This window comes from Prunus mume, linkage group LG2 (genome assembly GCF_029339155.1).
Source record: "Prunus mume cultivar Tortuosa linkage group LG2, ASM2933915v1, whole genome shotgun sequence".
Classification (NCBI taxonomy): domain Eukaryota; kingdom Viridiplantae; phylum Streptophyta; class Magnoliopsida; order Rosales; family Rosaceae; genus Prunus; species Prunus mume.
Genome location: NC_142699.1, coordinates 35,859,368 through 35,873,397, shown reverse-complemented (window position 1 = coordinate 35,873,397; position 14,030 = coordinate 35,859,368). Strand labels below are relative to the sequence as shown.

General features: G+C 35.5%; 2 protein-coding genes across 2 annotated transcripts; both read left to right on the top strand.

Annotated features, from left to right (window-relative positions):
- Positions 1–3,876: 3,876 nt before the first annotated feature.
- On the top strand, positions 3,877–9,185 carry PRL1 (pleiotropic regulatory locus 1). The gene is made up of 17 exons (XM_089045299.1): positions 3,877–4,207; positions 4,304–4,328; positions 4,431–4,548; positions 4,727–4,796; positions 5,112–5,174; positions 5,826–5,907; positions 6,222–6,314; positions 6,581–6,644; positions 6,744–6,829; positions 6,927–7,028; positions 7,175–7,258; positions 7,862–7,922; positions 8,012–8,078; positions 8,200–8,277; positions 8,427–8,491; positions 8,593–8,670; positions 8,778–9,185. The coding sequence occupies exons 1-17, from the start codon at positions 4,074–4,076 to the stop codon at positions 8,948–8,950; spliced, it is 1,443 nt and encodes a 480-aa protein (XP_088901425.1). The 5' UTR covers positions 3,877–4,073; the 3' UTR covers positions 8,951–9,185.
- Positions 9,186–10,495: 1,310 nt separating this feature from the next.
- Positions 10,496–13,593, top strand: LOC103323026 (UDP-glucuronic acid decarboxylase 4-like). The gene is made up of 7 exons (XM_089045298.1): positions 10,496–11,159; positions 11,617–11,763; positions 12,189–12,268; positions 12,338–12,421; positions 12,511–12,585; positions 12,815–12,907; positions 13,156–13,593. The coding sequence occupies exons 1-7, from the start codon at positions 10,496–10,498 to the stop codon at positions 13,378–13,380; spliced, it is 1,368 nt and encodes a 455-aa protein (XP_088901424.1). The 3' UTR covers positions 13,381–13,593.
- The last annotated feature ends 437 nt before the right edge of the window (positions 13,594–14,030 follow it).

The window sequence follows — 14,030 nt, the reverse complement described above, 5'->3', positions numbered from 1 at the left end:
CTATGTGTAAATCAAAAGGGTAAACGGGGCCATTATTATTACCTTGAATCAAATCAAACTGTTGGTATTTCAAGCCAAACACAAGACTGCAATTATTAAACCTATACAAGGCTTTGTATTTTGTCAACAAAAATAATATTTTTCTTATGGATATGAAAGTATGAACCCGGATTTTTAACATCTAACTGAGTGATGTGAGTTCTAGGCTTGATAAATGAGCTTGCCATTGTTGGAGTTGTTCCAGTGCTGGTGCTGAGTTGGAACTTAGGACGGAAGTAGGTTTTGTGAAATTTGAAAATGATTGAGGATTGATTTGGGCTTTCAATTTCAATGAAATTTTGACAATTGAAATTTGGGTTGACACTTGTTTATAACACCGAACAACCACAACCACAACATTCTCCTTGAAAAAAAAAAAAAAATTTGACTGCTAGTACTCAAACATGATTCTATTGGATTGTTGAAATATAAACATGTGAGTTCTGTGGAAAATTCATGATGGAATTGGATGGAGAGTATAAGAAAGTAGTTCTTGACAAAGATGTAAAATGATTTTAATAGATTGTAATTACATGATTTTAATGTAATGGATTTCAATAGGATTTTAATCACTTAAGACTTTTTTGTATTCTCTAAAAGAATCAAAAGATTTGCTATAGGATTTCATATGAAACAAAATCATGTAAACATGGGTTCTATAAGAATGAATCACCAGCTAGGCTACTATGAAACACAAGCATTGATAAAATGTACAAATCAGTATAAACACAATGCTCAAAATGACCCAAATTAGTAACGAGTCTGCCTCCGATGTTTATATAGGATAGGCTGTTTGACTCTCTTTTGTGCAATTATATTTTGTTTTGCTATGCAATTGCACATAGTTTCCTATATCCCGAATATAATATTGGTTTTGTTTATTTTGATACAAAGGATAGAAAAGAAACGAAATAACCTAATTATAGATATTGGAGATGAGATCAATTGACTCATCCGGCAGTGCACCTCCACTGTGGAATTTTTTCTCAACACATACTTTGTCCATCATTTCAAACAGGTGTGTTGCTATTATCTCTTCTTCCTCTGTCATATCTTGAACAAGAACACACAGAAGCCTAGACAACTGCCACACCCAACAATCAATCCCCTTTAGGGGTGGGCACAGTACGGTATGGTATGGTATTGAGCCCGTACCGCTACCGATACCGGAAGTTTAAATCGGTATGGTACGGTATGAGATTATGGTTTGCCAAATCGGTATCGGTACAGTATCGGTACCATTTCAATACCAAAATGATACAACTAAAAAATGAATCAATTCAATATTCAACACCAAAATAAGTGATGCCTAAGTTACAAATTCAAATATTCAACATATTCAATATCCAAATCCCTATATTCAATATATTCAATATCCATCAACATATTCAATATCCAAATCAACCAAATCAATATTTATCCATCAACAGATTCATCAAATTCAAATGGTTAAAACTCATGCCTTATGACTTACAAACCAAAATAGTTAATATTATGCCTTATGACTTACAAAAATACAAACACAATCCAAACATAAATGACAAAAACATAAAGTTATACTATTCGGTATGGTACGGTATTGACCGGTACCAAAATCTTGATACCGCTACCATACCATATTCTATTAGTACGGTACGGTATGGTACCGAATATCTTCTCATACCAAATAAATCGGTATGGTACGGTGCGGTTATGGTACGATTTCGGTATTTCAATTTAAGATGCCCACCCCTAATCCCCTTGTGAAGAAGAAGAGCCGTAATTTTCATCTTCTCACAAAAGAGAAATAGAACAAACATTAGAATCATGCACATGAGGGTGAAGATTTTTTTTAATACAAATTTATAAATAAACCCAATTATAGACATGTATTTATAAAAAAAAACCCAAATACTATTTAAACATAGAAACACATCCAAAATCAACCCCAAAGTCAACAATTGTATATTTTTTGGGTGTGTTTATAAATGAGTTTTGAGTGTGTGTAATGATGGGTTTTGGGTGTGTTTATAAAGTGTTTTGAGTGTTGGATTTTTTTATAATTTCAGCTCCCATTTTGGGTGTTTTAGTGAAACTCCCTTTTTTTAATGGGGTTTGGTATTTATATCACCCACTTAGAAGTCTATACAATACATAATTTAATGAAATACCTCAAAATTGGTAAGTTTTTTTAATACTCACTGTACTTTTTCTTATCTTTCAAATTTTTTAATTGAATACCACTGGACTTGTATTGATTACTTAAAAATCCTAATTGAATACCACTTGACTTGGATTGATTACTTAAATATCCTAATTGAATACTAGTTGACTTTTAAGCTTCAAAACAATCAATTAAAATCCCACTTGACTTTTGGTTTCTATTTTGAAGAAAAAAAGTGACATTTTACCTTCTCACGTTAGCACTAGATGTGTCGGTTGGTAAAGAATTCCTCTAAAGTATTTCATAACAAAACTACCTCCATAAATAGTTATTACACTTTATCTCACCTAAATTACCAATATCTTTTATTCCATTTTTTTTTAGTAAGTGATATTGAGGGAGGAGAATCAAACTTAAGATCTCGGATAGATGGATAAATGTTCTTAACCACTTGATTTACAATCCAGTAAGTTCCAAATATGTAAATCAAGAACCTATCACCAAATAAATAAATAAATAAAAGGTAGCATTCAAAGTTCTGTTGAACTCCTACATATTCAACAAGCATGAACTATTTTTATTTATCGCAACATATCATGCAATATTTCAAGGTATATAAAACTAGTATAATCTATTTGTTCATATTTTGTGTGTTTTCAAGACTGGTACATTTTATTGTGATTTGCCTTTTAGAGATTTTGGTTTCTAGAATTGTCCACGGAAAAGGAGAAAAATGGCATGTTCGCCTTTTTGAAACTCATTATATTTTTACCTTCGTCTATTTGCCTAGGTAAGTCATGCAATGTAAAAGTTTGGGACATTTTAGAAAAAGCAAAAGGAGAGAGAAAAATTTTAAAAGAAGCAAAAATGGACAAAAATGCCCTTATTTATTTTTAGATTTCCTAAGTGAATCCAATACATTTTGTCTTTGATTTGAAAGTTGAGATTTTGGTTTCTTTTTTGAAAAAGCTTTGGTTTTTTCCAAAAGTGAAATTTTTTTTATGTCTAAAACCTAAAAAACCTTAAAAGTTTTGATTTCCTCATGTTCTCTTGGTTTCTTGCTTTTCTACTTCTTTACTCTCTTTGGGCTTTAGAATAGAAGCTTTATTTCCCTTTCTTATAAGTTATAACCACCCCACACCACACCCACCCCAAAAAAAAAAAAAAACCAAGCATCTATCTATAAAATTAAAAACAAGTTAATAAAAACAGAAAAGGAGAAATCCCTTTTGTTTTTAATTGTAGAATTTTTTAATATGAAAAAAATTAATTTACTATATTATCCTTATTTAATTAATAATTTTAATTCTTAATATTTTAATTATCCAAATGTATTTTTTGATATTTTAAATATTTCACTATTCTCCGCTTTTGCGCTTTATATATAAACTAGCCCCTTGGGCCAATTGGTTTTTTTTTTTTTCTTTTATTTTTAGTATTAAGAAAAGATAACATAGGTAGTTATGTTCCATAAAAAGATGACTTATTATCTGATTTTGTTTTTTAATTTTAATTTTTTTTAATATGAAAAATTCCTAATGTTTTAATTAACTAAGAGAATTTTCTTGTATTTTGAATGTTTCGTCATTATCTACCTTTTACTTTATATATATATATTACATGTTAATTTATTTTCAACAAAAAAATTTATTGAAAATTCCTACTAAAGCTAGCATATTGAACCGACTCACATCGTCTTGTCTTTCGCGGGGCAGCCCGGCCGGATGACCAAATATACAAAACGCGCCGTCTCCTAAAATAGGCAGGCCCTTAGCCTCTCGACTAGGACTTTCTCCTCTCTCTCACTTGCTTCCCCCTCCTCCAACTAGGGCTTGGAGTGAGAAGCGACTGGCCTTAAACCCTAGAACGCATTGCCTGAATATAGAAGACGATGCCTGGGCCGACCTTAGAGATGGAGCCAGTGGAGCCACAGTCGCTGAAAAAGCTCAGTTTCAAATCCCTCAAGCGAGCTCGCGATCTCTTCTCTCCTGCCCATGGTGAACTCGCCCCTCCTGACCCCGAAAGGTACCGCCATTTGCTTTGATTTCTATCTCTTCTTATTTGCCTCTTGACAAATTTGTAATGTTAATTCTTGCATACTTTTTTTATTATTTTTTTCAGTAAAAGAATTCGTACGAGCCACAAGGTTAGTGTCTTAATTTTGTTAATTCGTTTCTGATTTAGAAGCTGTGAAATTATTGAGTTGAAGAATATTGCATTAGAACAAAACTTTTGGTTGAATTATTAGATAAGCGTGGAGTATGGAGGAATTGAACCCACGGCTAGTCAAAAACCGCCCCGCCGGCCTGAGTCCAGTGCACCGGGTCGCGGTCCTCATGGGCCTTCCAGTGCTCTTGCCCTTCCAGGTATTCTTTGTTCTGATTAAAATTTCAAAATGTTATTTGTAAACAGTTGCTTGTAAGTTGTAACTACAAGTAGGGATTATTCAGCTTATTGTTTTGGGGAAATTGCATTTATTTGGCTATTCTATATTGACATTGTAACTTGCTAAAATAGTTGCTTGATATCATGTGTGTCGTGAAGATTCTAGGGACTCAAGTACGGAAGGAGCTCAAAATGCGTTGGTTGTCGGTCCATCTGCACCAAGGGCACCGTAAGTAGTCTTGTTGGTGTATTAATGGTTTCTTATGCCTTTATTTAATCTCTCAATGTTTCAGATATTTTGACTTGTCCCCCTTCACAAGATATTTGCATATTCATGTACTGTAGTTTTCTACTTCTCTTGTTCAAAGTGATTGGGCTAAATATCTAAATCATATATGAGAATTATATGAGTGATTTGTGGAATTTGAAAGTTTCTATGTTTCTAATGTTGCTGGAATGTAAATAGGTTTTGATGATTTATTCTAATGAGGACACTTTTGATTGTGGAGTGAACTGTGATAATCATGTCCTTGTTTATTTCCAGGAATGATGTTGGCATTTCGGGTAGAGGCACTCTAGCTGTTTCTGCTCCAGGGTCATCTGAAAGGTTTGAGCTTTGTTCTTCTCTGAGTTGTTTTATGCAGTTAGAACGCATGACTTAAACAAGTGATTTGCCATCAGTTTTTGTTTTCATTCCAGACTGCAGTACATGTTTAATAGCTCAGTACTTGCCTAAGCAGTGTATTATGCAATTCTTGGGCTGCTTGGAGTTGGTGAAGGGAGAAATATCTGCAATGTTAGATAAAAATCACCCTAGGGATGTTCTTGGCAATATAGAATACCAGTCAAAATGTTCAAAGAGTTAGATATGGTTATGGTAATTTTGATGTTTCAACGTAGATCTGCATTAGATTGGTTTGAATCCCTTTGATACAGTTGAATACTTTTTTCATCAATTTACTTTTATTCTACTACCTGAAATTTAGGCATGTCGTGGCCATTTTTCAGCATCTGCATGCATTATGCAGGGTTAGGATTGTATTAGTTGGCATCATATTATGTGCTTTCAAAGTCTTTTAGATTGAAGTTTTTATTAGGGTTTTTTTTAATGGGATATTTTATGAAAACTGAAGATCCTAAACTTACAAGCTGGCCGATGCTCTATACCATCTTTCATTTCATTTTCTCTAATCTTGATAATACTGTTATGGAAAATGCAGCCCATTTTTTCTTTAACTGTCACTTTTCTCTTCTCTAGGTATTCAACATCTGCTTTAATGGAAAGAATTCCTAGCAGATGGCCACGACCTGTTTGGCATGCTCCTTGGAAGATCTACAGGGTACGAACAATGTGTTCTTAATCTTACACAGTTAGGTGCAGCAAGAAAAGTGCTAAGGCTTTTATTGTCTGAGTAACTTGGAGATTCTTATTAAATGAATGTTATTAGGAATGCAGTACTTCATGTTATATGAGTGCTAGTTTATATTTTTGTTGCCCTTGGTTCTGCATTTTCGTGTCTAACGAGTTGATAAGATTGGCCTGCATCTCTTTGAGTTGTTTTCACGTACTATTATGCTAATGTTGCATATGAGGAGAAAGAAAAAGATTATGCATACTGTTGCTTATAAGCCATTGTTCCATTTGATTATGTAGGTCATTAGTGGCCACTTGGGATGGGTACGATCTATTGCCTTTGATCCAAGTAATAAATGGTTTTGCACTGGCTCAGCAGATCGTACAATCAAGGTATTGAACTTTATGCATCATTTGTCCAAGTTGGCCTATCTGAGTTGGTTCATGTGTTATTGTTATGCTGTCAGAGAAACTCAAGTTTTCTATTCCCCCTTTCCTACAATGTTTTCTCCTTTCTAGAAGTTAAAATCAATTGCCATTTGGTTTTTTTTTTTGGTCTTCTTTTCTGATACTTAAACGAAAATTTCTGAAGGAGCATTTTTTGGGTTTTTATTGTAAATTTATGTTGGGTTGTGTTTGTTCTGATTTTGGTTGGTCAGATATGGGATGTAGGAACTGGAACATTACAGCTTTCACTGACTGGACATATTGAACAAATACGAGGTTCGTTTCTCTTGAATTATTGCTGGTGGGATTGCTTGCTTTTGGTTATCCATGCTGTGGTTAATGACCGTGTTGGTAACAATAATTGGTTTTTTGCAGGACTTGCTGTTAGCAGCAGGCATACCTATATGTTTTCTGCTGGTGATGACAAACTAGTTAAATGCTGGGACCTTGAACAGAACAAGGTTGGAACTTCTATTAGATCAACTGCTTTTTTCTCAGAGCTTCATTCTAGCTGTTCTCTAAGGAATACTGATTGTTACAACATAATTTTTTGTGTAGGTTATCCGTTCATATCATGGTCATCTAAGTGGTGTTTACTGCTTGGCTCTTCATCCCACTCTTGATGTTTTACTTACTGGGGGACGTGATTCTGTATGCAGAGTATGTACTTTGTCTTATTAGTAAAGTTCATTTCCTGCATATTTTAAGGATGAAGTACTTAGGGATTGAGCAAAGTCATTATTGTAATTTGTATCAGAGTGGCATTGTGGTAATGATACCTATGTTATGGTGCAATAAAATTTCAGGTTTGGGATATTCGAAGCAAGATGCAAGTTCATGCATTGTCGGGACATGATAACACAGTTTGCTCAGTTTTTACTCGACCAACAGTATGAAAAACCCTTATTCATTCAATTTTCCTTGTGGTTTTCTGATTGTATTGCAGAGTATCCATGCATACATAAATTCATACAGTTCAGAATAATTACTTTATTCTTGCTGGTGTCATCATCGTAATAGTAACTTATATTTTTGCTGCTGTTATCTATAGATGATTGGGATTCAGAGTTTTTTCTTATTTAATGTTGGGCTGAATTTTTGCTCTCCTCATCTGGCATCAAATGCAAGTGTTAACAATTTCTTGCCATGCCCTGAGAAATGTATTATGTTGTGTTAGGTAGCCTTCACTGTTACATCATTCTTTATAAAAGTTTTGAATCCTGTAATCCTTGGCTCTCATTTCTTCCCTAAAGCACAGCTAATAAACAAGTTGCAGAGAATTGAATTTACTGGTACTTTGAATTTATACTTTTATGCTAAAACTACAAGTACAGCTCTGAATTTTTATTTATCTTTTTGTTGTTTTTTTTTCAAAAGTTAGATATCTATTTTTGGATGCCATCTTTATGTTTTTTTATTTTATTTTCATCCAGTGCTCTTTATATGGTTAAAATAGGCAATAGTTCTTATATTTTGTTGCCTCATATTTCCAGGATCCACAGGTTATTACTGGCTCTCATGACTCAACCATCAAGTTCTGGGACCTACGATATGGTAATTTATGTTCTTTAACTAATTGCAACTCAGATTCGGTAATCCCTCTTTAAAAGTAATTTTTAAGTATCAATTTATATTCCTTGCAGGGAAAACAATGTCAACCCTCACACACCATAAGAAATCTGTGCGTGCAATGGCACAACATCCTAAAGAGTATGTACCAGTACATGTACTTGTGACTTCATGTGCAGTGAATTATCTTGCTAGTGTAGATTATTACACACCCTTAAATTGTATGATTTGATGTCGTTTCTAATTGTGTTTGGTTGTCCAGAAATTGTTTTGCGTCTGCGTCAGCTGACAACATTAAGAAGTTCAACCTTCCAAAAGGCGAATTTTTACACAACATGCTGTGAGTATTTTAATAAAATTAATTTTTTCAATTTTCTGATAAATCAACAGTATTTAGGTTGAGTATAGTTTTTTCATATAAATTATATTAGTTCTCTAGTGAGTTTCATTAATAACAATGTTCCTAAATTATTTGTTGTCTTTGAGCAGCTCTCAGCAGAAAACCATAATTAACGCAATGGCTGTCAATGAGGATGGAGTTATGGCCACTGGAGGTATGGATTTTTAACATATCAGCTAGGACACTTTTTGATTCCTTTTTTTTGTTTCATAAAACTTGGTAACTCAAACCTTTCCCCCATTTGTTTTATTGAAGGTGACAATGGGAGTGTCTGGTTTTGGGATTGGAAGAGCGGTCATAATTTTCAGCAATCCCAAACAATTGTACAGCCTGGTATGTCCCCTGTGTTGTGCCTTTTTACCATTTTATGTTTTCTTCCCTACTTTTACGGTTTACTGAAGCATGGAGGGGGGCTAACACCTAGAGATGCTTTATTACAGGCTCACTGGATAGTGAAGCTGCTATATATGCTCTTTCCTACGATGTCACTGGTACAAGGCTGGTTAGTTGCGAAGCTGATAAGACGATCAAAATGTGGAAACAAGACGAAAATGCCACTCCAGAAACTCATCCCCTCAACTTCAGGCCGCCTAAAGATATACGACGGTTCTAGTGTCAATCCTCCTTTGCTGTTGCTCTCTTGTGACGTGTAATATCAAAATGTGTAATATTATTTCACAAGTGATTCACTATCTACTGTTTTGGTGAAGGCTTTCTACTGTTGTCGTGCCGCTTATTGCTATGAGATAGGAACTATACAAATTTTGATGTATTATTTACTACTCCTTGTTAAATATATTTCGAACATGTGCCTGAATTAGATTTGATTCGGAAAGAATTTTTGTCAAGCACTAGAAATTTTTTTTAATTTATTTATTTAAATAGTAAAATTTCTTCTTATTTTCAAGGGAAAAAGATTCAATATCCCTTTTGCGTCCATCCTCAGCTTTTTTGACTAACAGGGAGGGGATTAAATCTTTAATTTGTAGACTGCCCGCGTGTTAAGTGACAGCCAACACAGGATTTGCCTTCGCTTGCGATGCAGTGTTGTTTAACTCTGTTTCCATAGCCAATGCACTCTGTATTACATAAATCTTGGGGAAGAGTTCAATCAGCAAATGGCATCTGCCTTAAGAAGCTCATTTGCAAATCTGTTCTTTTTCTTTCTACACAAAGCCTAAAACCTCAACTTCTACCATTTTTGCTCTTGTTTCAATTTCACATTCGTCTTTTACATTCTTTCCTTCCTTTAAATAGACGCAAGGAACTCATCAAGCAAGCTTTTGAGTTCGAGTTCTAACATCCGTATAAGCATATGTGAGTTTAATATATTATTGTCCATATCAATAGAAAAGATCCTTATTAAAAAATATATAATTTAAAAAATAAAATAATAATTTATTATAACATTTTTTAAAACCAAAAAAAAAAAAAAAAAAAAAAAAAAAACCCTACATCATGTGGCAACGCTACATTCTTTCCTTGATGTGAGGTTAGACATACACACGCACTATTTAGTCCCGAGGGCCACTGTTGGCACTTCATTCATCTGCCACGTGGTGCTCTGTGAATGTCGTTTGATGAATGATGATGCATCTATATATTTTGCGTGAATTTTGACCAAGTTAAAAGAAATCAAGACAGCTGTCTGTCTGTAGGAGCATGAATGCTATAGCATAGGGATTTGGGAGGAAACCAAAAAAACCAGTCAAATTAAATTTAAGCGCTTACCAAACAATATTTACGTTTTAGTTACCTTGCCATAAAACTGTAATCATCTTAAGTCTGGTGCCAAAAGTAGGCAAGTAACTCCCTCTCTCTCTCTCTCTCATCGGCATATTGCCTAAAAAGCAACCCAAAACCCAGAGAGATGCACGCGCCTTAGAACGATTATATGGCAAAATTTCATGCATGAAAGTCCCCATGTACCGACCACTTCGACCCAAAAAACTGATCCCCCCACCCACATATCACTCAACACACACCCAACCTCCATCTCTCCCTCTCTATCTCTCTCTCTCTCTCTCTCCCCCATCCCATGCTGCCCACCTTTTTCCATTTTCCATCTGTTTCAATCCAAGCTAGCTACCTCCATTTCGATCAAAACCAAAACTTTCCCAACAAAATCTGAACCACTCACAAAACCCAACTTGAAATTATGATCAGCTCCGATAACCAGTCTTTAGTTCACAGAACCCACACAACCCAATCTCATCAGCAAGATGAACAACCCGACCAATCATCACAACCCACCATTGATTTTGATCCTCAAAGCAATTGCAGGCCTCCCCATACAAACCCAATTCGCTATTTGCTTCGCGAGCAGCGCCTCCTCTTCGTCCTCATTGGCATCGCCATAGCCACCCTCTTCTTCAGCAGCTTCCCCTTATCAAACCCGGAACTGGCGACGACAAACGACCCGCGTTTCGAATCCGAGTCGGGTCTCGACCTCCCCGCCAACCCGACCCGGCGGGTGCTCTACGAGGCCCGGGGTGTTGGGTTTGGGTCTGTGATGAGCGCGGGCGGGAAGGTGCCGCTAGGTCTGAAGAAGAAGAACCAGAGGATTGTGGTGACCGGTGGGGCCGGGTTCGTGGGGAGCCACCTCGTGGACCGTCTGATCGCTAGAGGGGACAGCGTGATCGTACTGGATAATTTCTTCACGGGGAGGAAAGAGAACCTGGTGCACCACTTTGGGAACCCGAAGTTCGAACTCATTCGACACGACGTCGTTGAGCCGATTCTGTTGGAGGTTGACCAGATCTACCACCTCGCTTGCCCTGCCTCTCCTGTTCATTACAAGTTCAATCCGGTCAAGACCATCATATCCTTTTTATTATTCTCTAGTAAATTATTTGTATTTATAATTTTCGTTTATTTTTTTGGCTTAATGAAGATCAAAATTAAAATAACTCATTATTTTATGTGCAAGCATGAAACTCTTCAAATTATAAATTTATTAGTTTGCGCAAATACAAGGAAAAAGTTCAGTTTAAAATTAAAAAAATATTTAATTTCATTACCAAGTAAAGATAAGATTTATTTCATACAAAAGTATGTAATAAGAAAAATCGTAATTTATCAAAATTTTCAGTTGAATATTGAATGATAGGATGTTAGAGAGAGAGAGAGAGAGAGAGAGAGAGAGAGAGAGAGAGAGGTTCCACAAAACTCAGACAAAATAGTTAAATTCGTGTTTGATATATATATATGTTGTGGTTAAAGTGATATTTTTGTTTTGGGTTGGGGTCCTTGATTTGTTGTGTGAGCTTGGGGTTCACAAGACCAATGTGGTGGGCACATTGAACATGCTGGGACTGGCAAAAAGAGTGGGTGCACGCTTCTTGCTCACAAGCACCAGTGAGGTGTATGGTGACCCCTTGCAGCACCCTCAGGTTGAGTCCTACTGGGGCAATGTCAACCCCATCGGTGAGTTACTCCCAAACCTCTATCTCTCTCTCCTCATTATTTATTGTAGCAATGTTCTCAAATAACACTATTACAGTAGCAAATTGAGATAGTGTAAAAGTATAGACACTATCGACAACATATCGAAATGATATGAATATAATTAGATAATTTTCTATAATAACAGTTCTAGTTAGAATCAATTTCACCATATTTATTAATTATATTGTTAATTTGTGTGTCTCGTAACGGTGAGACGAGTAATATTTTATCACATTTCTCATCGTGAAAAGGAGACTTACATATAATCAGCAATGCAATGCGGCCTAGTGAAAAATATGTTCTCTCTACATGGTTCAAAACTTGATTATTTCAAAACAAGTGTTTTAGGCTATGATTTTAAATTTGCAATTCCCTTTTGACATGGTTCTGTTGGCATTTGGCAGGTGTAAGGAGCTGTTACGATGAGGGAAAACGCACAGCAGAGACTCTCACCATGGATTACCATAGAGGCCTTGGCATTGAGGTAACGTTTTGATTTTTCTGTGTCTTATTGCCTTGGTTTCATGGGTCTAATGTACATAACGTCTTGCAGGTGAGAATTGCTCGGATTTTCAATACTTATGGACCACGTATGTGCATCGATGATGGTCGTGTTGTTAGCAATTTCGTAGCTCAGGTGTGCCTTTTTGTCAAACCAAAAAAAAAAAGAAACATGAATTCATTTTGATTTTCCTACAAAATTTTATGCGTCTATGAACTACACAGGCACTAAGGAAGGAGCCATTGACAGTTTACGGTGATGGCAAGCAAACCAGAAGTTTCCAATACGTTTCTGACTTGGTACATTTCTCCTCTTTTTGTCGTGATCATGGTCAAAGTAAAGTTATGGTGAAACAGTTTCTTCTGCATTAAATTGTAAATCATTCTGAAAAAAGAAGATGCTTTCTGCATATTTGGCCAAAACCATTCAAAATGCTTATAATAGTGTATGATTTGTATTGGTTCAAACAATTTTCATGAAATTTAGAGTTTGAACAATTTGTGTTGTGCATTATTGCATATGTGTTAGGTTGAGGGTCTAATGCGGCTGATGGAAGGAAATCATGTGGGCCCCTTCAATCTTGGCAACCCTGGTGAATTCACCATGCTAGAACTTGCTCAGGTAAATTAACTAAACTCATTTACTGTGCAAATTGCAAACAAACAATGCTCAAAATGGTACATATTTCTGTTCAAATTCTTGCCTTTTCCTCTATTTTTTGCTTCTATTTCACAATACAAAAGGCACAAATGAATGAAGCTACGTAACTGTGAACATTCAAGAGAAAGTCACGACAAGACGAGTCGTTTATTATTACAATAGGTATCAAGTGGAAGTGCAGTGATGTATTTGGACCCCGGTTTCTGCAGGTTGTACAAGACACTATAGATCCGAATGCAAAGATAGAGTTCAGGCCCAACACAGAAGACGACCCACATAAAAGGAAGCCAGACATTTCAAAGGCTAAGGAGCTTCTCGGGTGGGAGCCTAATGTGTCCCTCCGCAAGGGCCTTCCTCTTATGGTCGCCGACTTTAGACACCGTATATTTGGTGACCCAAAAGACAATGGAGGAGGCTCTACAACCTTCGCTTGATTTTCACGTACTGTTGATGAGGAGAAGTAGGAAAAAATAAGAAGAAAGAGAAATAGATGAGAAAAATAAAGTTAGAATAAAAATTGAAATTCTGATTGTTAGCTTTATATCTGTGATGTTTCTTGGTTACTCCTTATAGGAATAAAATTTGGCATGTGGGATTTGCCAATGGAAGATTATTCTCAGAATATTATAGTGATAATTTATTTTGTACTTCTTCAAATTTTCCATATACTATAGATTTTTTGTTATTAAAAAAAATATTAAGCTTCTAGCATCATGTATGCACATTCCTTGTGTTGAGGGAAAATGTAAAAAAAAAATCTCCCACACAATTTCACCCGTATTCAAATAATAGAGTTTTATTATTTTAAGTCCGACTCATAATCTCTTAATTACAACTCTTGTAATGAATTAAAAGGGAACACCCTTTGGTTAAAATTACAAAGGAACATAATGCGAAAAAATGTGTTTGTTTGGTTTTGTAGTTGCACTTAGAACGAAAACCAAGTTGCCTACCCATCCTTTTGAGGTAATCAAGCCAACTCATAGTTCATTGAATTTGATTTGGTACTTTTGGTGGTGGAGATTTCGATATGGAATGTGGTGTTTGAGGATCATTTTGATATGGAAAAGTATTTGGAGGCGAA